Source organism: Urocampus carinirostris, chromosome 13 (genome assembly GCF_059441175.1).
Source record: "Urocampus carinirostris isolate Australia breed hairy pipefish chromosome 13, RoL_Ucar_1.0, whole genome shotgun sequence".
NCBI classification, from domain to species: domain Eukaryota; kingdom Metazoa; phylum Chordata; class Actinopteri; order Syngnathiformes; family Syngnathidae; genus Urocampus; species Urocampus carinirostris.
In genome coordinates, this window is record NC_142361.1 from 15510565 (window position 1) to 15534252 (window position 23688).

General features: G+C 40.1%; 1 protein-coding gene across 3 annotated transcripts in view; it reads left to right on the top strand.

Annotated features, from left to right (window-relative positions):
* The first annotated feature begins 8821 nt into the window (after positions 1-8821).
* akt3a (AKT serine/threonine kinase 3a) overlaps positions 8822-23688 on the top strand; it is an 85806-nt gene continuing 70939 nt past the window's right edge. For all 3 annotated transcript variants that reach the window (XR_015852429.1, XM_088351169.1, XM_088351170.1), the window contains exons 1-2: positions 8822-8963; positions 14453-14826. Coding sequence is in view for 2 of the 3 variants with exons in the window: in XM_088351169.1 (XP_088207295.1) it covers positions 14781-14826 (46 nt within the window). In the remaining variant the exon portion in view is untranslated. The remainder of the gene's footprint in view (positions 8964-14452; positions 14827-23688) is intronic.

Here is a 23688-nt window from a genome sequence, read left to right on the forward strand (position 1 = left end):
ATTTCTCAAAGAGCAGGCTGTTCACAGAGTGCAGTTTCAAAGCATATCCACAAAAAGTCTGTTGGAAGGGAAAAATGTGGCCGGAAACGCTGCACAACCAAGAGAGATGACCGCAGCCTTAACAAAATTGTGAAGAAGAGCCGCTTCCAGAATTTGGGGGAGCTTCAAAGACAGTGGGCTGAAGCTGGAGTCCAGGTATCAAAAGCCACAGTTCACAGACGTGTCCGGGAAATGGGCTACAATAGCCGTATTCCCATGCTCAAGCCACTTCTGAACTCAAGACAACGGAAGAAGCGTCTGACTTGGGCTATGGAGAAGAAGCACTGGACAGTTGCAGAGTGGTCCAAAGTCCTCTTTTCAGACGAAAGCAAGTTTTGCATTTCATTTGGAAGTCAAGGAGCCAAAGTCTGGAGAAAGGCTGGAGAGGAGCAAAATCCAAGTTGCTTGAAATCCAGTGTGAAGTTCCCACAGTCAGCAATGGTTTGGGGAGCCATGTCAGCTGCTGGTGTTGGTCCACTGTGTTTCATCAAGTCCAGAGTAAATGCAACTGTGTACCAAGAGATTTTAGAGCACTACATGCTTCCATCTGCTGAAAAGCTCTATGGAGATGAGGATTTCATTTTCCAGCATGATCTGGCACCTGCCCACGGTGCCAAAACCACCAGTAACTGGTGCACTGACCATGGCATCACTGTCCTTGATTGGCCTGCTAATTCCCCTGACCTGAACCCCATCGAGAATTTGTGGGGTATAGTTAAGAAGAAGATGAAAGACACCAGACCTGCAAATGCAAATGAGCTGAAGGCCGCTATCGAAGCATCCTGGGCATCAATAACACCTCAGCAATGCCACAGGCTAATTGCCTCAATGCCACGCCGGATTGATGCAGTAATCCGTGCAAAAGGATTCCCAACCAAGTACTGAGTGCATCAATGGACATTTTCAAATGTTTGATTTAGTTTTGCTGTTATAAAATTATTTTTTTACTTGGTCTGAGGAAGTATTCTAATATTTTGAGATAGGATTTTTGAGTTTTTTTCAGCTGTAAGCCAAAATCAGCAATATTAAAATAATAAAAGGCTTGAAATAGTTCAGTTGATGTGTAATGAATCCAGAATGTATGACATTTTGGTTTTTTTAATTGCATTACAGAAAATAAAGAACTTTATCACAATATTCTAATTTTCTGAGACAGTCCAGTATATATATATATATATATACATATATATGTATATGTGTAAAGACTATCAGGATAAAAGACAGGAATAAATATTCTCAACTAAGTACTTAGAAGCTGGGCAAAGTTGTAATAATAGTGCAATGTTTGTGAATTAAAAAAATAGTGCATTGTAAAAATAGTGCAATGAAAATAAGTGCGAATAACATTTAACAGTAAAAAGAAAAGAAAAAAAAAACAAATAAGTCGGGAAATATGTCTTCACAGTTTTGCGCACTCGTTTAAGGATAGTGATGGCCCCGGGGGAAAGCTCTTCCAGTTATCTCAGTTACAAAGTTTTTGTTTTTGCAGTCCTTTTCTTGCCATAGTCACTGTTCTACTAAATGGGAAGTTAATTAAGCAGCAAAGTTAACTCATCAAATGGAACATTTCATCCAATTGGTTTGAAACACTTGAAATTTGTAAATAGATGTATTTATTATAAATAAAAACATTAAGTGAAAGTCATTTAAGTGAAGTAACACAATATATTTTTAAGCACTTAATTGGATTATTAGCTATTATTATGAAAATAAAATATGAACTATTTTTATTAGTTTAAAATTTAATGTCTGTGGCAGGTGAGAGCGTGGAGATCGTGGAAAAATTTACTTACTTTGGCAACGCAGTTCACCATTCCACTTTGTGCGAGGCAGAGGTCACCCGTCGACTTGGCAATGCACACGGAGTGATGAACCTGCTGAACAAGACTGCGTGGCGCTCCCGTTATCTGAGCACTGGGACGAAAGTTCGCGTGTTCAGGTCCTTGGTGTTATCGAAAATGCTGGTCCCAAGAGCCAAGAAGAGAACCGCAGGTTCGAGTGCGTTCTCCATTCGGGCAACGATGTTGTGGAATGCTCTGTCCCCTGAGATTCGATCTACAACCTCAGTGGAGCTGTTTAAATCTAGGCTTAAAACACACTTTTATTCCATAGCTTATGAATGACCTATATTTCACGTTGACAATGTCTGTGTATTATTTGTTATCGCAACTTCATTGCAGCCTGGTCCTCCTGGAGGGGGATTACCTCAGGTGCGGTCCCTTCTCAAGGTTTTTTCATTTTCTTCATTTTGAAGTTTTTGAGTTTTTCCTTGCCCTCGTGTAGGTTTTAGATCAAGGGATAATGTAATAATTGTGGTTTGCAATCATCTGTGGTCTGTGCAGCCCTTTGAGACTCCTTGTGATTAAAAGCCATTATACAGCGCTTTTCAAGTCAATGACTTCCCAAAGCGCTCTACAATGTGCTCCACATTTCCCAATAGCGGCCTTGTATTGCAGCCATGTAAGACGCTAACCTGCTTATTGGGGGTATTAGAGGTTCAGTGTCTTACCCAAGGACACTTCGACCTGTAACACGGACGAGCCGGGACTGGGATCCCTTGATCCCAAGACGAGCTACTGCCGCCCCGAACTACTTGACTTGACTTGATATCTTGATGAATGAAATAAGTAAATAAGAAAAAAAAATAGCAAATTCAGAAAAATGTAGCTAACCTTTTAATATTGGCCATATGGCGCAACGCAAAATGTTTTTATAGGGGCATGTGAAGGGACACTAGCGATAAGATTGGTACCAAAACAACTACACTTTTTTCTTAGTGGTACTTTTTTAATCGTTTGTATATTATCATTATATTTTTACCATTCCGTTCATCATCAAAACGCATGTGTTTAGCCCCCGGGCTGTAGTTTGCTCACCCCTAAGCTAGAGGCTGAGCCTTGACTCATCTTATGCACAAAAAAATGCAAAATGTCTTGATAACTTTGTAAATAACGTTGTGGTATTTGTTATTTCTACTTGCTCAATTGCTACATTATGTCACTTGTATGTATGACATCAACATGAATCCTTTTGTGCCCCACGTAACAATTAAAAAGCATGCTGAATTATCCTGGTAATTGGTTTGATTTGCTCAAGTGTAAATTGGATGTTGCGTGCTTGCGTTTGCTTATGTTTATGAATTGAGTCTTTGTTTGAAGAAATGTGCTTTCCCCACTCAAACACTTTGTCTGTGGCCATGTGTCCCATGATTACAGAAACTACAGAGACATATGAATGCAAAGAACACACGACACATTTAGCAATAAAAGTCCATAAAACTGCACTGATTGCAGCATAAAAGTGAAAATGTGGATTAGGTTCTTTGCCTTAAGGGACCTCGTGTAATTTTGTTTAGGGTTACTGCAGCTGAACAACCTGAGAAAGCAGACTGTGAATACCTGGGGGCCACACATTGGAGGGGACAAGGCTGTTTTGGTGTCTTTTGGGGCTTGGGGTGCCAGAAGGGGTTGGGGATGAGGACAACCTGTCTGCACATAAGCAGAAAGTGCATTTAAAAATGTACACGGGTCGCACATGGAACAAAAGGAAAATACATGTTAAGATGTGAAATTTTCATCCTTTGAATTGGGGTGGGGGTGTGGGGTTTTGGCAACAACTGTCTCTCAGAACAACTGTCATATATATATATATATATATATATATATATATATATATACATACATATATACCTGTATATATATATATATATATTTATATATATATATATATATATATATCCATCCATTATCCGTACCGCTTATCCTCATTAGGGTCGCGGGGGTGATGGAGCCCATCCCAGCTATCTTTGGGCAGTGGGCAGGGGACACCCTGAACTGGTTGCCAGCCAGTCGCAGGGCACATAGAGACAGACAACTTACTCGCTCATTCACACCTAGGGACAATTTGGACGGGCCAATTAACCTAACACGCATGTTTTTGGAATGTGGGAGTGCCCGGAGGAAACCCATGCAAGTACGGGGAGAACATGCAAACTCCACACAGGGGGTTTGGTCTCATGACATCAGAATTGTGTCGCACACGTGCTAACCACTGCCACGTATGAATGATAATTTCATGAATCCATTCAATTTAGTCCAATTCAAACATTATTATTTTTTTCACTTGATTCAGTTCACTTAGTTTCAATCTTGACTAAAGGGACACTGTGTGATATTCCACTTCTAGATGTCTCAGTATGTTGTAGTACAACCAGAAATCAGTGCTAAAAAGCACATGGAAGATTGCAAACTATGGTGACTCAAAGGGTCATAAGTGCACAATTTTTCTTCTCACATTTTTTCCCCAGACTTTCACAAGGTTTTTGTTTTTGTTTTTGGGGTACTGTTGGCAGCAAGATGGCGGCCAATCATATCAGCTCCCTCTGGATGAGCCTCATGTTGTGTAAAATAAATAAAATGTTGTCTATCCTTTTTATTAATTATTGCATCATTAGAAATCAAATTGGGATGAAACAGTCAAGCAACAATACAAAACTAGGGGAAGGGATCAATAATTGCTCCAGAAGTATGTAAAATAAATAAATAAATAAAATAAAAACTAATTATAATTAGGACATATTTAACCAAACCCAGGGGGGGGGGTATCCTTAAGTATATCACACATCATTTGTACATTGGGATTTTTTTATCATATTTAGAGATTACCTAGATCCAATTTTATTGATTGACCTATGAGTATTGAAAAAAATCCCGTTTGTATGATCGTTCTTGTATTTTTCATTATCATTCAAATTAATATCATTGTTTTAATGAATGAATCTTAATGAATTTTGTTCTGGATTTCTTTTTAAAGATACAGCTACGTATCACAAGACACACTAAATTTATTCCAAGTTGGGAAGGAACTAAGGAACATGTTTATTTATTTTTAAATGATTGATTAGTTGTTCAATAAAACATTTTTTTTACGCAAATTGTCTCTACTTTTATTCTACATAGTCTGTCTAGCTGTGAGTAAAAGTGCCGTGTTGTTTTTATAAAGTATATTTTAGCTTTATAAGGAGAATTGGAATCATTAATAAGGGGAGCAATTAGCTGAGGTTGACAGGTATGAATTCAAAATAAAGTAAACACACCTTTGTCAAATAAGTTATTGTTAGTAGAACGCGTTATTCTATGAATTGTTACACCTTGTTCTTCTTTCATAATTGTAAATTATTGCCCCAAACCCTGGTCCTTGATTGAAAGATTTGGAGGAAAAAATTGAACACACATTTTAATAACATTATAAGGTATTTGAATCATATTGTAAATACAACTAAGGAAAATTGTCGTTCCGATTTTAATCTAACCCAGCCCTTATGATTATTTTGTATATTATTTTGCTTTGAATCGATTCATTTACCCAAAAGGGCCGGCAAGCCATGTACTCACACTGTAGAAAGTCTAATCCACTTCCTATGGAAAAATATTTACAATCCTTCAAATTCAGGAGTGTTTTTACTCATCCCTGGCGTGACTGCTTTAGGTGTGTTGGGTCCGCGGTCATCTGGTTGTGTGCCTCTTCCATTAGCCAGGCCAGCGCACAGGAGGTGACCTAGAAGAGCTTCACGTACGCAGGTTGGACCATGCTGGCTGCCGAGCACCACTGTTGCACAGCACACCTTGTACATGCCGACTGCAGCTGCTCTTGTCCCGTCTCTCGTGTGTACGTGTTTGTCCGTACATGCATGTGTGTCTGTGTAGTTGTACCCATCCCTTCTTTTTATGCACCTCCTGCATGGGGGTCCGCCTGACCGCAGCTGTCCTTACCTCTCTGGATGTCTCCTGAGACAGGCTGACCCCTCTGTCTCTTCAAAGCCACCCCGCTTGACGGGCTGAAGGGGGCAGCTTCTGTTTCCTTGAGCTTTGGGAACTGGGGCTGGAGTTGAGGTAGGGAAGTCTGTGAGGGGACATATGCTCAAACATTTTGAGTACGTGTGTGTGTGTTCCAGGAGGGTGGATAGACAGTAGGTTTGGGAAAGAAGGGGAGGTTGGCTTTAGGTGGGTTGTAGACGAGAAGTTTAGTTGCACTTTGTTGACCTCAACTTTACCTTCTATATCAGCTGTGTGTCTGTGTGTGTGCACATGTGCCTGTCATTTTTTAAATTGCGGCTAAAATAAAGATAATTCTGCAGATGATTCAAGTATAGAAGTACATGAGGGACACAGCCATACGTTAATCAATGTGGCGGGGCGTGGATTTTAAACTTAGGCAATCAGCTCCAGTCTAAGTGATGTTTCGTTCGCAAACAAACCGGCTCTATGAGACGGCTCTTGGAAGGGAAATATCCTATTTTATCTGTGAGGACTTAATTGGAGAGATGACTGTTGCCAGCCCCCGCCAGGCGTCCAGTTCTGTGGGTCCAACTGGATGCCACCGCCGCAGTTCACTCAGGGAGCCGGCAATGAATAGAAGAAGAATGATTAGAATTTACTTTTAATGTAATTCTTGTGCCCATGCGCACAGAACGAAATGTCAATACATCTGACCCGCACAGTTAAACTGTAGCAAGCCGATGTAGCCGCAGCCGAACAGGGCGCCGCCATTTTCGACCCAACTGCTGTGTTGTGAGTCATTAGGATGACCAAACCCCCCATTTCCAGCCCTTAATGCCAAACGCCAAGCAGGGAGGCAATGAGTACCAATGTTGTAAGTCTTAGGTATGACTCGGCCGAGGCTTGAACCAGCTACCTCCCAGTCTCGGAGCGGGCGCCCTACCCACAAGGCCACCGAGCTTGCGGACTTTGTGAGAGATGGAGGGGGTAGCAAAGGGCCCCGTGCCACAGAGATGCATGAAGGTGAAAGGACATTCTGGTATCTCGCCGCGTGTTCTTGTCCGGGACCAGACGGAGTATTCGGGCTTTGGAAAAAACAAGCTGGAGTGAAGTCAAGTCTTGTTTATTTGTATAGCCCTTAATCACTAGGAATCTCAAAGGGTTGCACAGACCACAGATGATTACAAACTATCTATCTACCCTGGTCGTTTCCCTTAAGTGGGGTGACTGACAGCAAGACACAACACATACACAAAAAACAAAGAAAAAGTATCAAGAAACAAAAAAATTGATCATGGCCAACCCAAATGCCCAAACATCTAGACAAGTTAAGCACCTCGTCACTGAAGTTGGTCATGCTTTTGTCCCTCCAGATGAAACGGGACACAAGAAAGCAACCATGTCACTTGGGTTAGGGTGACACAACACGCTCTTCTGTTCAACAGCAGGGCCAAACAGCTTTCACTGGTTTACCCCTGCCGCATAATACAGGTGCCCTGCCCATCCCTTAGAACGCGTCCAAACATCCCAGTATCCTTTCAAAACACCTCTCCACTCATTCTTACCACCAACAAGAGCTCTATTGCAAACTACAGACGATTATTACACCATCGCCTGATCTAAAATCTACATGCACTAATTGGAAACAAAAAGTAGCTCTCGAATCATTGCAGTTGACGACATTTATTACAAAGTTTCAAAATAAAGGTAAAACCTAGTACTCTGGGCCAGTGTGATCAGGAGACAGTTCTCGCAGTCAGAAGGGCATCGAGGATTGTTGCAGAGTGGAACATGAAACTCTAATAGGCCCACCATAGGATCTCGCATTACAAGGCAAAATAAACTATCTCAATGAATAAGAGACTTTTGTTAAAACTACACTCAGCTGGATTTTGAAGGTTGTATGATAAGATAAGGGTGGAAGACCATTGCTGGGAAAGTACTGATATGAAAGGATACAGCAGGTAAATACTTCACTTAAATAAGTGTATAACCATAAGTGCATTTATAACAACAATAAATGAATAATGTGATTATTAAAGTAATGCTGGGATGATCAAATAATAAACTTAATATAGCTGGAAAACTCACGTAATGAGTCTGCATTCATATAGCGCTTTTGAAGTCACTGAAGACCTCCCAAAGCACTTTACAATGTCCTTCATACTTACCCATTCACATACCGAGAGCGGCGTCAGCAATGCAAGGCAACTAACTGCTTATCGGGGGCATGAGGGGATTCAGAGTCTTGCCCAAAGACACTTCGCATATAACACAGAGGAGCCGGGAATCGAACCTGGCTCGACGAGCGCTTCACTTCCTGAGCTAATAATCTAACACACGCAAAGCGTGACTTTGTCACAAAATCAAAGTTATACAAGACTATATACACAGAGACAAAGATGAAGAATGACAGGTGGATAGTTTAAAGAAAAAGGCAGCGAGAGAGAAGCTTTGCCCGAACCCAACGTGACGACCAGAAACATTCAAGTTTGACGGCAGTTGAAGCAATACCTTTGGTGGATAACCGCCCCCTAGCCAATCATAGTTTGTGACAGTGAGCGTGTGTGTGGAATGAATGAAACCGCATAAAGTGGAAGAGGTGATATAAATGGTAAATGTAAACAAAGCTATTGTGAACGAGTGAATGAATAAAAAGAGTTAAAACTAACCTACACTGGACTTCTGTAGTGTGCAAATCAAATATACTTTTAAATAAGATTGAAATCCTGCTAAGTAATCCTTATTTTTACAAAATAGGGCTGAAATTTAATAACATCTTCACTTTTTGTAACTGTTAACGAAATACAATCAATTTTTTTGTATCCTATATACGTAACGCCGTTACATGTATTTTGTTACTCCCCAGGCCTGATTATTTGCATAATTTACATTTAAGGGATTGTGTTACAAATCCTGCCTTCCACCTCACTCGGTTTTCACGTGTTGGGTGAGCTCATTAACAAATTGCTTAACTGTAAACCGCACCAGGACATCTCGCGAGATTTGGCTTCCTGACCAACAAGGTCGCGCGGGATGTTGGAATGAGACTAAGATGATGCGCACGAGTGGTCAGTGTTAAGCGAGCTCGCTTCCAAAAACAAGACTGCGGCGGGAGCCCTAGTGAGAACGACGGATACCCAAAAGGTAGGACGCTGGTCTGACATTTTTAGTGTCGGTTGTTTGCTTTAGCCGCAATAAAAGGGAGGAAGAAGGGAAGAGGGAGGGAGGGCGTAGAGTTGTGGATGGTGGGTGCGTGACGTCAGGAGCTTCCCCCGAAAGTCAAAACAAGACGTCGATGCGGTGACGCCGTGAGGGAATCCAACAGGATGAAAAACGCTTTCTCGTCCGGGACTTCGGATTATTTTTCCAATATAATGACTAAAATATTATAGTTTTTTTAAGACAAGCCAAGAATAGATCACCCAATACTGTTAAGTGATTGCACCTGCTGCTCTAGCCAGGTAAACTAATTTGCCAGCTAGCTAGTGGTTAGCATAACAACATGGCAGTGTTCTGCTCTCATTCCGTTACGTTTCTGTCCAGATAGTTTGAAATGCCACGTTAATACCAGCGCCATGACATACTTACTCTGTTTATTATGGTGACAGTAGAAGCGAGTCAACGTGCGTCAGTTGACAGTCAGTGACGTAAATGATGATGAACATGATCTGTTCGTCATGGTTCCCAAGCACCAAGCTTTCTGATATACAGTCGTCTGAACGCTAAAACTGTGATTTATTACTAACTGCAGATATCCCAATGTAAGAGAGATGGGGCTTGTACAGGTGCTTGAAATCCTCAAAAAAATGCTTTCATTTATTGTGTTTTTTAAGGATTGATAAGTGCTTTAATTCTGGGTGAAGTGCTTGTAAATACTTGAATTTGTTGCTATGTTTCTCAACCAGCTGGCCTAAAAATGACGCCAACACCGTTCTGTGGTGGCTTTGCCATTGCACTTATTCTTCCCTCTTCTTCTCACAACAGTTTGCGCCCAAGAGGACAGATGCATGCTACACCTAAACCGGGCACTTTTGAAGATGTGCTAGTGCAAGGATTACGTTTCAATTATGAACATTTATCACGGGCCATGCAAGAAATGAGTTGTAGCTTTTCCCAGTAGTAATTGGTAACTGAAAATGTATGCTATATACTACTGTTATTTGTACCCAAACAAATCTATTAGCGATCTACTCAGGATGTAAAAATCATGTCTTTATAAATGTACACGCAAAATAGAAATTGCATATGCTAATTGCAGATATATTTGTGGCTCTGAAAAATACTTGATTTACATTGGGCTTTTTTTCTTTTAATGGTACTGGAGACATTCGAAAATTGGCTTTGAAAGTTCTTACGAAGTGCTTGAATTTGGCCATGAAAAGATGAACAAACCCTGTTAGAATATGGCCACTGGATGTGCCACTCGCAAAGTAGCCACTGTAGCTGTATGTGCTGACTACCATTAATCAACCAGAGAACATTAAGGCAGCCCCTCTTGATGTTACTTTGCTTAAATTAAGTTATGGTTACAGCGGATCATTGAAAAGTCTGAAAAGGTATTAAATACATTATTCTAAAAATAAGGGTCTAATTGGCATTAAAATGTCTTAGATCCAATTTTTGAAAGTCTTAAAAATGTGAACAGATTAATAAGATTTGTATTTGTTTAAAATAGAATATTTCGTAAAAAAAGGAATTTATTATGCATCGTGATTAAAATATAAAATATATAAAGAATATAAAAATAGATATGCTTCATGACTGTATCAGAAGATTTTTTGGGGAATTAATAGTTATTTGCCAGTTTTGAATAAGGATCTAGAATGTACTGTGAACATCCTTTTCATTTCTGGTTTTCCATGACTGAAACATTGGAGCGCTCTGGGTTTTTCAGATGGAAAGTTTTCAACTAAATCAAAATGTGATTTAAAATTTAAAAGAAAAAAAAAAACGTTTGTTTAAAGTTGCCTCTAATTCGTCTGTTTTTGTTTTGTTTTGTTTCATTTGCTTTTGTCTTAAATTTGATTTCAAAAGTCAATAAAAAAAGTCTGAAGTCTTGAATTTAACTTGACTTAAGCTGTAGGCTCTCCGTTAAGGCAATATGAAAAATACAAAATTAAAAAAAATAGTATCTGGGTGTTTTTGCTGGAGTTTCGGCTCCTTTCTATAATAGATAGGAAATCTAACAGCAAAGTTATCATATTCGGATAAACATTTTCATAAAAATAAAAAGCAGAAATACCTTAAATAATTAAATGAATCATTTCAATTAGTGGTTGTATGTTATTTTTTGTCATTTTCCAGTCTGCTTTATTTTTTTCGTTTTAGTGGAAATAGTTTCAATAGTTTTTTTTCCTCTTTTTTCTTTTTTTACAAATGTGCAGTTGAAAAAATACTAAAAGAGGAAATCATAGTGAAGGGAAAATATATTGAGGAAAATAAAACCTTTAATAATCTTTTTATAATAAAATCTCACACCTCCTGAATCATCATTTGATTGTGAGCCTCTGAAAAGACCCCCAGCTCTGAAGTCAAGGCACACATTTTACGCCATTCATATTTTAGGCTGGCTCTTGTGAGGATAGGTTTTGTATCACGTGGTCCCCGAGCTAAAATTAGTTTGAATTACATATTTCTGCAACTCCATTTCAGCTGAGACAACTGACATCAAACATACTTTGTGATTCATGTCCATGCTGTTTTTTACAAGAGGGTTAGGGTCATGATTAAATATAGCAGCAATTGTTCTTGGATGTTCTTTAACTTCACAGTCCAAATTATTTTTATTATTTAATTTATTTTTTTTATCATTTACTTATCCAAGGGCAGCACAGTAGTCTCACAGTTCGGGCGTCCTGAGTTCAATTGCAGCTGCCAGCCTGCTTGTGCCAAGTTTGCATGTTCTCTATGTGTCCGTGTGGGTTTTCTCTGGGCAGATTGGTTTCCTCCCACATATCAAAAACATACACAGCAGGTCATTGGCTAGGAATGAGATTGTGAATGCTTGTCTTTCTCTGTGTGCCCTTTGATTTGACGGTAACCGGTTCAGGGTGTCCCTTGCCTACTGCCCTAAGTCAGCTGGGATGAACTCTAGTATCCCAGTGAACCTGGTGAGGATCAGTGGTTCAAATGAGTGAATGCATTTATTTAAAGGAGCTGTAGGGATCTTGCAACTTTCTTACTCCATGGCACCATCCCCTGGTTTGTGTCATTATTGCTGGCTCAGCTCATTCATGATGCGTGTTTTCTTAGACAAACGAATAAATTTTCCTTTTTTAATCTTTCTTGAGGTTAGGGTTAGCATTTGGACTCCACGTTTTTAAATTCACAATTTTCACACTACACTAACAAATAGAAAAAAAAACCCTCCAGGGACGAGCATAACATCATTCTCCAGCACCCCCCCACACCTCACTTCTCATCCATCCTACCTAATGTGTTCCATCCCAAACAACTTTTCTAAAAAAATAAAGGCAGAGAGGCTACAGTGGAAAGAAACTCATAAGGGCTCTTGTTACTCACTTGGGCATTGTTAACACACACTTGATAAAGAGAATATTCAACTTTCAACTTTTTTAAGGATACCTCAAACTACGCACCCCGCCTTTAGCTACTTCATCTCCATGAATATGCAACTGATATTTAATAGTGTTTTTAAGTTTAAAGAAATAAATGTTTTGCTGCTTTTTGTCCCGGTAAATAGCCTGGGTCGTACAAATCGAATTTCCATAACATATCCCTTTCAAGGCGACAGAAAAAGGGAATTTCTATGTAAATGTTACCTGGCATGTGTTCCCACTGGCAGGGCTGGTGCATCCCAGCAGTGGATATCACCATGACAACCGCCATCCTGGCGACAGGGGTCTCCTGACTCTTTATCTTAGCCGTTGTGTCGTGACATAGCCTCTCTCCAAAGCTCAGTTTGGAATTGGGTTTCTCATTATAACTAACTGAGCAAACGCAACAAGACATGTTTATTATCTGTGGTTCACTGTTGTAATTTGTGTGTTTGTGTGATCTTGCATGTGTGTATATGTCAGCGTGTGTTCCCTGTTTAAAGCATGACGCCGCAGTCCCTCCCGCCCTTGATGGCGGCGGCGCAGACACAAGCTGATCCGAATACTGATTCACTTGGTCTGCTGCTAGGTAGCCCAAAGTGTTAGCTGAACCGCCGTAGCGCTAATCCTCAATTGAACAACGGCGGCAGCGTGGGACTGTTGTGTAATACAGTGTAGTGGAGATGGGTGCATTCGAGGTAAGCAGGCCAGCATAGCGGGGGAGAGCCGGTGTAAAAATTTGGGCCGGAGAGAGAGTGTGTAACTGTTTTTTTGTGTTCCTTTTTATTTATTTATTTTAATTTTGCTGCTATTTAAAGCCAACTGCATGCTCTACTCAATGCCTACTCCCACATGTGCAGACTCACCCTACACGCATCATTCGAGATGCAGGAATCACACAGCATGATAGATGAAGATGAATTAAAGGAAGCAGACATATTAGTTGGCAAGCAAGGTCATGTTCTGACTGGCGCAGATCATTTTATTACGGTCAATTGTACGAGTGGCACAGCAGTGGAAACAGTCCTCAAAGAAAGTTTGGTGTTGCCTCGATTTACAGCTGAGCCAAATGAGTTTTTCCAGGTTAAGAGCCATTGTTTTGAAATTGTTTTAGTTTTTTCCTTTGTCCTTGGTGATTTTAAAAGATATTGAAGTTGCAATTTTCTTTTACTGAAAGCTTTTGATGTAAATTTAGTATCTTATTGTTTTTTTCAAGGTCTACTCTCCTTGTATTTGTTTAAACAGTTACACGCAATAAACAAATGTAAATGCATGTATACAGCACTTTTCAAGTCAATGAAGACCTCCCAAAGCGCTTTACAATGTGCTTCACACTTTTCCCTTTTACACACTAACCGATTGCAGCGTCAGCCATGCAAGGCAACTACCTGCTATCGGGGGCATTAGGGATTCAGTGTCTTGCCCAAGGACACTTCGAAATATAACATGGAGGAGCCAGGAATCAAACCTGCGACCTCTTGATCCCAAGACGAGTGCTCTACCTCCTGAGCTAATGCCGCCCCCGGCATTAAACAAGTAAACAGAAATCACAATGAACAATATCACATTTATCTGGGGATTATCTCAAGTGCGAACCCTTTTCAAGGTTTCTTCATTTTCCTCGTGCTGGGGTTTTTGAGTTTTTCCTTGCCTTTATGTTGGTTTAATAAAGGCAAAGGCAAGTATTTGGTAAATACAACATGGTAATAAAATAGCAACTATCTGTTTATTTTAGAAATGCATATCAAACTGTTAGCCCTTCCTGCTAATCGGTAAAACAACTTACAGTCTAAATGTGTAACTGGAGTGCCACGTCCAATTTAGTTGTCACAATATGTTCAACTCATTTTGTAACGATGATAAGAAAGGTATATTCCATTCTATTCTAACTAGTTGTCAGCTTCAGAACGTTTGGCGACACCTGCTTTAGGCTGAACACTCATGCGCTGACATTGACAGCATGACTTTTACGGCATATATTCACTAGAAATTCCCAGTCACAGGTTAAACAACAAAAAAATTGGAAAAATGATTAATTTCATTTTGTTTTGCCCCCCTCATTTTATTTCCTTTCAGGCTGAGTCACTGCTGGTGAGGAGGAAGGTCTGCGGAGGGAAGAGGAGAGGAGGTGGTGGCACTGGCGAAGGACAAGTAGAAGAAGCAGCGGGGAGGGAGTGAGAAAGATTAGCCACAACAGGAAGCACCACAAAACAACCGCACACACAAGCGAGTACGCTGAGTATTCGGTGCGTCACGTGGCGGAGAGCGCAACTGCGTGAACGGTGAAGGAAGGGAGGGAGAGTGACGCGAGGCTGGGAGAGCCACCCTCCACCTCTGCCTCCTCCTGCCTGCCGCTCTCCGTGGAGCAAGCGTGTAGCAGCAACACACTCTGCGTGAAGGAACCATGAGCGATGTCACCATCGTCAGAGAGGGATGGCTTCAGAAACGGGGTGAGTGTGTCCACTATGCTTCGTTCTCCGTCTCTTCATCATCGTAATCTCCCCTCTCCTCCTCTGCGGCCTGGTCTTGCCGGTGCTGCCACATGTGCCGGTTTGTGATCGGCGCATGCAAACACATGGATGTCTACAGCTCACACTAGCTAGAGTGTGTGCATTTTTCGCCACCACTATTTAATACTATGGGTTTGGCTGTCTGTTGATCTGCGGATGTGTGGGAATGTGCACACATGTGCACACATGTGTATGTGCCTTATTAGCCTGCAGTCACACTGCTTGCTGGATCTTTCAGGGATCACCATCACATATAGGCTATACAATCAAGTGAATTCAGTCGCGATCCATTCACTTAGCTGGTCTGAAGCCAGTATCACTGAATGTCACAAAAGAGTCATATGACAAGGTTGAGAGGAGTGTAAGGGGTGAGGGGCACCGGGGTGGTGGGGAAGCAGTGACAACACATCCTGTTTACAGCCTTACTGAATACAAATAGGCTGGAAGTGAGTAGAGTAGAGTAGAGTAGAGCAGAGGAAGGGAGTCCATGTTGCAAACATGTTACTTCTCTTTATGAACTGCCCCCGAAGTGCAATGTGGTCAACTCATGTCAGGTGAGAATTATGCACGTTCTAACACTGTTTGCATTTTTTTTTCCACCCCGTGGTACCCTTCCATCATCACAGAAACATGGAGAGCCATTTCTTTGAAGCCTCAAAGTTTCGAATTTATTCTTCTTTTGGGCACATGGTTTCTAACCTAAACCAGAACTTTTACATAAGAGTGAACTCTGTTTGGATGCGTGTTATACAAGAACTTTTTTCGTATCTGTGCAATGATCGTAAAGTAAACATGTATCTAACGGGAAGAGAACCAATGTCATGGCAGTGAGAGCGCAGATTCTTAAACACGCGACTACCAGTGGTATCGTTGACGTACGGGTTTAAACACAAGTGCACATTTTAGAAAAATAAATACCGTGACGTACAATGTTTGCATCGTAAAAGCAATGAGATTGTAATAAAGAGCACCATACTTGACTACGTATGTCAAAAAAGTGAGTACACCCCTCACATATCTGCAGAGATTTCATTATTACGTTTAATAGACACAAGAAACATCGCTTTGACACAATGTAAAGAAGTCAGTCAACAAAGACCATGGCTTACTGGAAATGTATCCTCTCGTCTGAGACAAAGATAATTTTATCTGGCTCAGATGGTGTAAAGCATATATGGCGCCAATCAGGTGAGGAGTACAAACATGTTTGTGTCGTGCCTAAAGTCAAGCAGGGTGTTGGGAATGTTATGGTTTGGGGCTGCATGAGTGCAACTGGAATTGGGGAGATGCATATCATTGAGGAAAACAAGAACTCAAGCATATAATGCAAGGAACAATCCCCTCCCTCCAGAAACTGGGTCGCAAGGCATTGTTCCAGCCTGACAATGACTCCAAACACACTTCTAAGATGACCACGGCTTTTCTAAACGGGCTACGGGTAAAGGGGATGGACTGGCCAAGCATATTTCTGGATCTAAATCCAATAGAGTATCTTTGGGGCATCCTCTAGCGGAAAGTGGAGAAGCACAAGATCTTGAAAATCCTCCAGCTCAGTGATGTTGAGGAGTGGAAGACCATTCCACTGGCAATTTGTGAGGCCCTGGTGAAATCCTTGGCCAGGAGGATTAACGTGGTTTTGCTAATTATGGTGGCCACACAAAATATTGAACTTCAGGAATTTTTACTTAAGGGTGTACTCACTTTTGTTACCAGGGCTTTGGCTACTAATGGATATATATATATTTTTTTTTTTTTTTGAGGGGAGAGGGACAAAATTTACACTGCTATAAAAGCTTTACACATAACATGTTTCATTTTGTCAAAGGGATGTTAATTCAGTGTTATTCATTTGAAGATTGTGATGAAATCTCTGCAGAAATGTCAGGGCTGTACACACTTTTGTGACATACTGTACATCTGTTAGCTGATGCACAGCAAACATCAATGCTACTAGGTAATTATTAATTCTGCTGCTGCAGTCCATTAATAATAAGAGTGCATGTAGTTATAAAGAACTGATGAGACCCGTGTTAACCAAGCTTTAAACGTGTTTTATTAGCTGCTCAACACTCTGTGTTTGTGGGCGTGCTTATGAGTTTGTACGTACGTGCAATTGCGTTATTGTTTGTTCGGAAAACAACGAATGATCGAAGAAGCAAAAAGGCAGCGTGATTGGATGCATTTTATTTGAAAAAAAAAAAACATGTGAATAATTTAATTCAATCAGAATTAAACTATTGTCATGTGTTTTTCATTAATCAAGAGTGATACGACAGTCCCAAGTATGAACCTGATGACCTGTGTATGTCCTTATGAATCCTACAATTTGGCTTGCAACCAATCCAGGTTTGCTTGTCTAAACAGCCGCTAGGATCAGCTTTAGTTTAACTGAGATAAACATTCACAGAATGTGCTTTTAATATTAGTCCAATTAGAAATATGATATGTTTATTTGCTTTTTATTTGTTTACTTCCTGGGCGCCTCTTTGGTTAAATTGCTAACTATCAATTTTGGAAGTGTTTTTATGCTCATTTGAGTGGTCGCTTGAGTTGTTCAGATGGGGGGATTTCCACAAGCGTCATACTCCGGCTACGTGACGGGAGCCCCTTGGAATGTGCGAGCCAAACTGGTGCACAGGAAGTGACAGGCCGCGTAACACAACTGTAGGCTTTTGGGTAATGTAGGCTGGTCCTGTTGCACAGCAGGGGAACTTGTTGAGCATCAAAGTGCTGGTTACTGCATGCGGTGGATCCTCACATTTACTCTACGCTCAAATGGGGCGCACACTCCTTTCCCGCGTGTGTCAGTCTGCTGCTGTGATCCTCAGACACTCATCTGTGCATATTAAAAGGAACACATCGCCTCCAGTAACGACACACCGTTTGACTGAACAGGAGAGAAAGAGAGATTGGAAAAGTGAGAGAAAAGGGGATACTAGTAGTAGGGTAGCAGGGGTGATTTTCCGTGTCAGGAATATGAATGTTTGACTGCATCATATTCTAAATTATGTGTGTGTATATATATGATTGTGTAGTACAAGGTCAGGGTGCTGACTCACTGTCCTGGTTGTGATACAGCAAAGACTGCAGTCTTAGTCATTAGATGATCTCAAACCTATACTGCAATTTTTCTGTCAATTTTTACTTAACATAGGTTTTACTCTGTCTTTCAGTTATTAGCAATGTACTAGGCTTTGAATTGAGGTAAAATAAGGGCACGGGTATAAATTGCAAGTGTAAAGAATTGTTTTTTTTATTTGTTATTGCAACATCCATTGCAGCCTGGTCATCCTGAAAGAGGGATTACCTCTCTCTTTCTCAAGGTTTCTTCATTTTCCTCATGTTGAGGTTTTTGAGCTTTTCCTTGCCCTCCTGTAGGTTTTTGCTCAGTGGATGGTCGAATAATAGTCTGTGGTTTGCAATAATCTCTGGTCTGTGCAACCCTTTGAGACTCCTTGTGATTAACGGCTATACAAATAAACATGACTTGACTTCACTTGACTTTTAATAGGGTGCATTGTATTGTGTTTTGTGTAGAATAGGAAAAAAAGGTTAGAAAGTGTAAGTTTTGGGATTATTTTGCATGTTACCAAGTCAACTCACACATACAGTATAAGCAAAATATTCAAAGCAGATTACATGAATCCATATGTAAATTATATACAACCCTACTTCAAAACTAAAACAATTCAACCAAACCACACTCCAAAATGCAACGATGAACCCTGCAGAGTACATGATTGAATTTTTTAAAGTAGTTTTGTATAAATAATGCACAATTCACAACTTGGTACCAATAACAGTAAACCTCTTGGGATACGACAATCTTCCGTTCTGATGTAGGGATCGTAAAGTGAAATTTCCATATACGGGCAATAGAAACATGGGTGGCTAAGGCTTTCCGATCCCCAGTCACATTAGATAAAAACAGTAAAATAACAAAATAGTAAATATAGTAAGGACCATTTATGTGTAATATACATGAATATCATTAAATACCATTATCAATATACATGTAAAGGAAACATTACATTGCATTTACTTTTTCTGTGTGATGTTTTTTTGAGCAGCAAGTGGATGCACAAGTGGGGTAAGAGACTGCAACTGCCTCTTATTCCACATTGTAAAGTGAAAACTCTGTATGGCGGTACAGCCATATCCCGGGGTCTACTGTAATTGAAATTGTCACTTTTTGAAACCAGGGTAGACAGCCAAACTTTCCATTGACCTTTTCTTTGTCCATTTTACAATCTGATTTTTTTTCTACAAATCGTTTGAATGTGTAGATCTCACTTGGTAATCATCATTTAATCGGAGCTTTTTACTACCCATGAACATTTTCAATGACATTCTCATAAATTCCTTGCAGGGGCTTCAATAAATTATCCCATTCGTTAACTATGGGCAGTGTCTTGACGTGTTTGCTCCTGTCCAATAAGCCTTCCTCTCATCTTGATGAAAAATCATTGCAGTGTTGTGGCGCGAGTCAATTTTTTTTGTTCTATAGCTCAGCTGAAATGAGGTTTTTTTGGGGTGAGATTTTAGTTTTTGGTCCCTTACCCTAGTAAGAAAATTAGATCATGCCAATGCCACCCAGATGTACACAGAGCTCAAGGAATCAGCTCTGACAATGGACCAAGTCAGGTCTATCTTTTCTTCCTTTGTGGTGTCCCATAGCTGTCACGCCAGCAGACCGTCGGTCAAGGTTGCAGTCTTGACATTGCTCACTTGGGTGACAAGCAAACTCCCTGGGTGTTGCTGTCGTGACCAAGGCAGCCTCTTTTTTTGCATAGTCAACAGAAAACCATTTTACGATGTTTCTTTTTCCCTCTGTAACCGCACTGAAAACAAAATATAATTGCTTGTCTAATAGGCCGTGTTCTGTCCTTGTAGAAACCAGCAAAAGCAGGTGTGAATTGTGGGGCAGTTCAGGTAATAAGATCGTGTAAGTTTGTAATTTGGTGAACTTCTTAACTCCTAAGAGAAACTGAATGTGTAGAGAAAGCCAGGGGAGGAAGGCCCCCCTTTACGTGCTCTGAGACAGTATTTTTTTCCAAATTGAGATGGTCGCGGGAGGTCCGACTGATTCTGCTCCGGAATGGATTGCAGTAATCCAAATGTAATAACTGCTTTTGGTGAACCCCTTCAAAGTCCTTGTGTGTGTTTAACCTTAAAACATATTTGTAATTGACATTTTTAATGCCGTCTATTTTGTCCTTTGACCGAGTAACAATTGTCATAGCTTTTATTTCAGCAGCGATGAGGTCAACCTTTTCTGGGCTTCAGCTGCTCTCTAGATAAAGTTGAGTTACTGTATTTATACATGTATAAAGCGCTTTTTTTTTAACATAAAAAAGAACTAAAAGTTTTGGTGAGTGTTCTAGACGAGGAATTCTGGTAAAATATTACCATACTTGTGCAATGATAGGTCAGTTAAAAGTATTATTTACTTCAATTGCAAAACGTTGGATACAAAACGGGAACCAAATCCGGTTCACGTTGGTGAAAGCTCCAAATCTTAACTTAGATTAGTAATATAGATGTCATACGAAAAGACATTAGATTTATCACACTATTTTAATTTACGGTACCAGAGACCATTGCAAAAATGGAGAAAACAAAGTTGTCGTGAAAGATTTAGATAAACACAAAAAAACACAAAAAGGGGATAACTGTTGTATCTGATGATTAATCGGACTTTGAACGACATTAAATAAATGCATTATAAATTTTATGTAATTGTGTTCAAATTTTACATTGTCAATAAATGATTTTAATCATGGCTGCATGCACTCACTAGCAATTCGTAGTTTGAGCTTACGAAGATGAAACAAATTTCATACCAATTTTTATAGAAATTAAAGGTGCGCATTATAAGGGTGCGCATTATACACGAGTGCCCATTATACAAGGGTAAGTATGGTTAATTCTTTTACTTTACGGGAGGTTACCAATGCCTATCAGTGCAGAATCTGGTAAGAGACCTCAGTGGAAATGTTTAAATCTAAACTTAAAACTCACTTCTACTCCATAGCATATGAATAACCTACTCTTCTCGTCGGCTAATAATAGTCTGTGTAATATAGTGTAATAATCTGTGAAGCCCTTTGAGACTCTTCGTGATTTAGGGCTATACAAATAAAAATGACTTGACTTGACTTGTTTGCTGTTCGATGTAAAACATACCTAGGATGATTTTGGGTGGCATTTTGTGGCACACTATGAAAGGGTGTCATACAAAATATTTGTAATGTGTTGCGTCAGCCTGTCGTATACAGTAACCATCGTCTGTCCTAATACATCAATGTCACACTTATCACAACCGTGCCTTTTAGACATATCCCCTTCTACAAAAAAAAATGACTTGTTTTAAATGACTTTGATTTCTCTTAGTTATTGAGTGCCCTTTTTTAATGGTAAGTGTGAAAAAAGTCAACATCCATCACAAAAAATCCTCTCAGTAACCAAGAAGAGCATCACCTCAGCAGATTAAGTACACCATGTCCTCAGACGACTGAGCCTTTCAGAGCTCACCCTCTCGCTGCACCGCAGTTGACTTCCTTCCTCTCTTCATTAAAGCAGAGTGGGAAGCATCACTCCTCTATCTACTTCAAAGAAAGAGCCATGCATATAAAATAAATCAGAACTTTCAAGGTAAAATAAGCAAAGCTCAGAATCCACTTCTCATTTAAAAGATAATGACTGAATGATTGGAAAGGCACTCTGAATGATAAGCGCCAACACACCCCTGACTTTAATGAGGTTACGGGCTATAGAAATTTAACGGGTGGACACTCCAAAGTTTGAAGAACGACAGTGAGTCACCCCTGCTGTTCGCCTACACAGGTTACAAAGCAACCATGGCCCGTTGGAGAAGTCTGAGGCCGGTTCATTTCCGACCTGCCCTGCGAGTTTACCTTCTGTCAGTATGTGTGAGACGGTCACAGTCACCGAGCGTACAGTCGCATCCACCAGCATCGTCCCACACAGCAGTCGTCAGATGGCTTTGAGGAAGGGAAGCAGAAAGAGCACTTTTGGGATATTCTATTCCCTTTCTAAGGTTTAAAAAAATAAGACTTGTCATAGAGTTTTATTACTAACTTTTGCCAACTTCAACTAACACGTTGTCCGTTTTCTGCTTACTAGAGTTGCGGATGCGGAAATGTGCTTTTTTTTTTGTCTTAAACAAGAAATACTTACGTTCCTTACTGGGAAAATGATTATACAAACTGTTAACTATGGCGCTGTAAAGGGAATAACAACTGTTGTTTGCACCAACTTGCATAGTTCATTTTACAGGGTAACGAGGATCCTTGAAAGTCTCAAATGGGATTGACTTCAATATTGTAAAAATAAATCAGTCTTAAAATGTGAGCACATTAATAAGATTTATGTTTGTTTGAACTGAAAGATTTCATAACATCAATTGTCCTTTTTATTATTCACTGATTTTACTTTTTGTGGCAACATTGCATGACCACAATAACTGAACTATCAAAAAGTTGATGTGGTTTCAGTCAGGCCTTTCAAAGCAGACACGTCTTAGGTCTACCCTCAACGCATATAGCATCTTTGAACAGAGATGTTTACGTTGGACCATGGGGGAGTGTCAATTTAGGATGAAATGGCTGCCTGAAGAATGCTATTCGACATGGCTAAAAGCTGTTCCAGGTCATGTGTACAAGGCACAATGTATTGTATGTCAAAAATACTTGTGCTTTTTTGTTTTGTTTGATTCAAATTTTTTGACGACTTTTTTTTGTTTTCAATTTGATTTTAAAAGGCATTAAAAGTCTTGAATTTAACTTGCCTTAAGCAGTAGGAACCCTGTTTTAGTTGGACACAGGTTTGTTTGGTTGTGACACATAAAAGCAAGCTTATGTCATATTTTACACTTCAGACAATAATATATTTTTTTTGTGTAAAGAATCAAATGAGACTTGATTGGACACAGGTGGAACAAAATCTATTGGACATTTTATATTTCATTAACAAATAATAACCTAATAAGTGTGGTGTGCAATATTATTTGACCCCCTTGCATATATATTTTTTAACGCCACCTTTTGCTACAATTGCAGCTGCAAGTTGTTTGAGGTATCCCTTCATCAGTTTTGCAAAAGACTGAAATTCTTGCCCATTCTGGCTGGAAAAGGTTTGTGAACAGCAGTCCTCGGCTTTGCTTACAGATTCTCGATTTGATTCAAGTCTGGACTTTGACTCTGCCTGTCTGCCATTCCAACACCTGGATACGTTTATTTGTGAACCGCTCTATTGTAGATTTGGCTTCATGTATTTGATCATTGTCCTGTTGGAAGATACATTTCTGTCCCAATCTTGGGTGTTATGCAGACTCGAACAGGTTTTCTTCCAGAATGGTCATGTATTTGGCTCCTTTCCTCTTCCAATCAATTTTAAGGATATTTCCCGTCCTTGCTGAAAAAAGCAGACCTAAACCGTGATTCTGCCACCACCATGATTTGTCAGTGGGGATGGTGTGTTCAGGGTAATGAGCTGTGTCTCTTACGCAAAACAAATATTTTTGCATTGTGGCCAAAAAAATAGATTTTGGTTTTGTCTGCGGTGGCAACTTCTTTAACATGCTTTTTGTGTCTCCAGGTGACTTGTGGCAAACTTTAAACAAGGCGTTTTGTGGATAAGTTTGAGAACCAGCTTGCTCCTTGCCACATTTATATAAAGGCCAGATTTGTGCAATGTATGACTGATTGTTGTCCGATGGACGGACTTCCACCACCAGCTGTAGATATCAGCAGTTCATCCAGAGTGATCATCTGCCTCCTG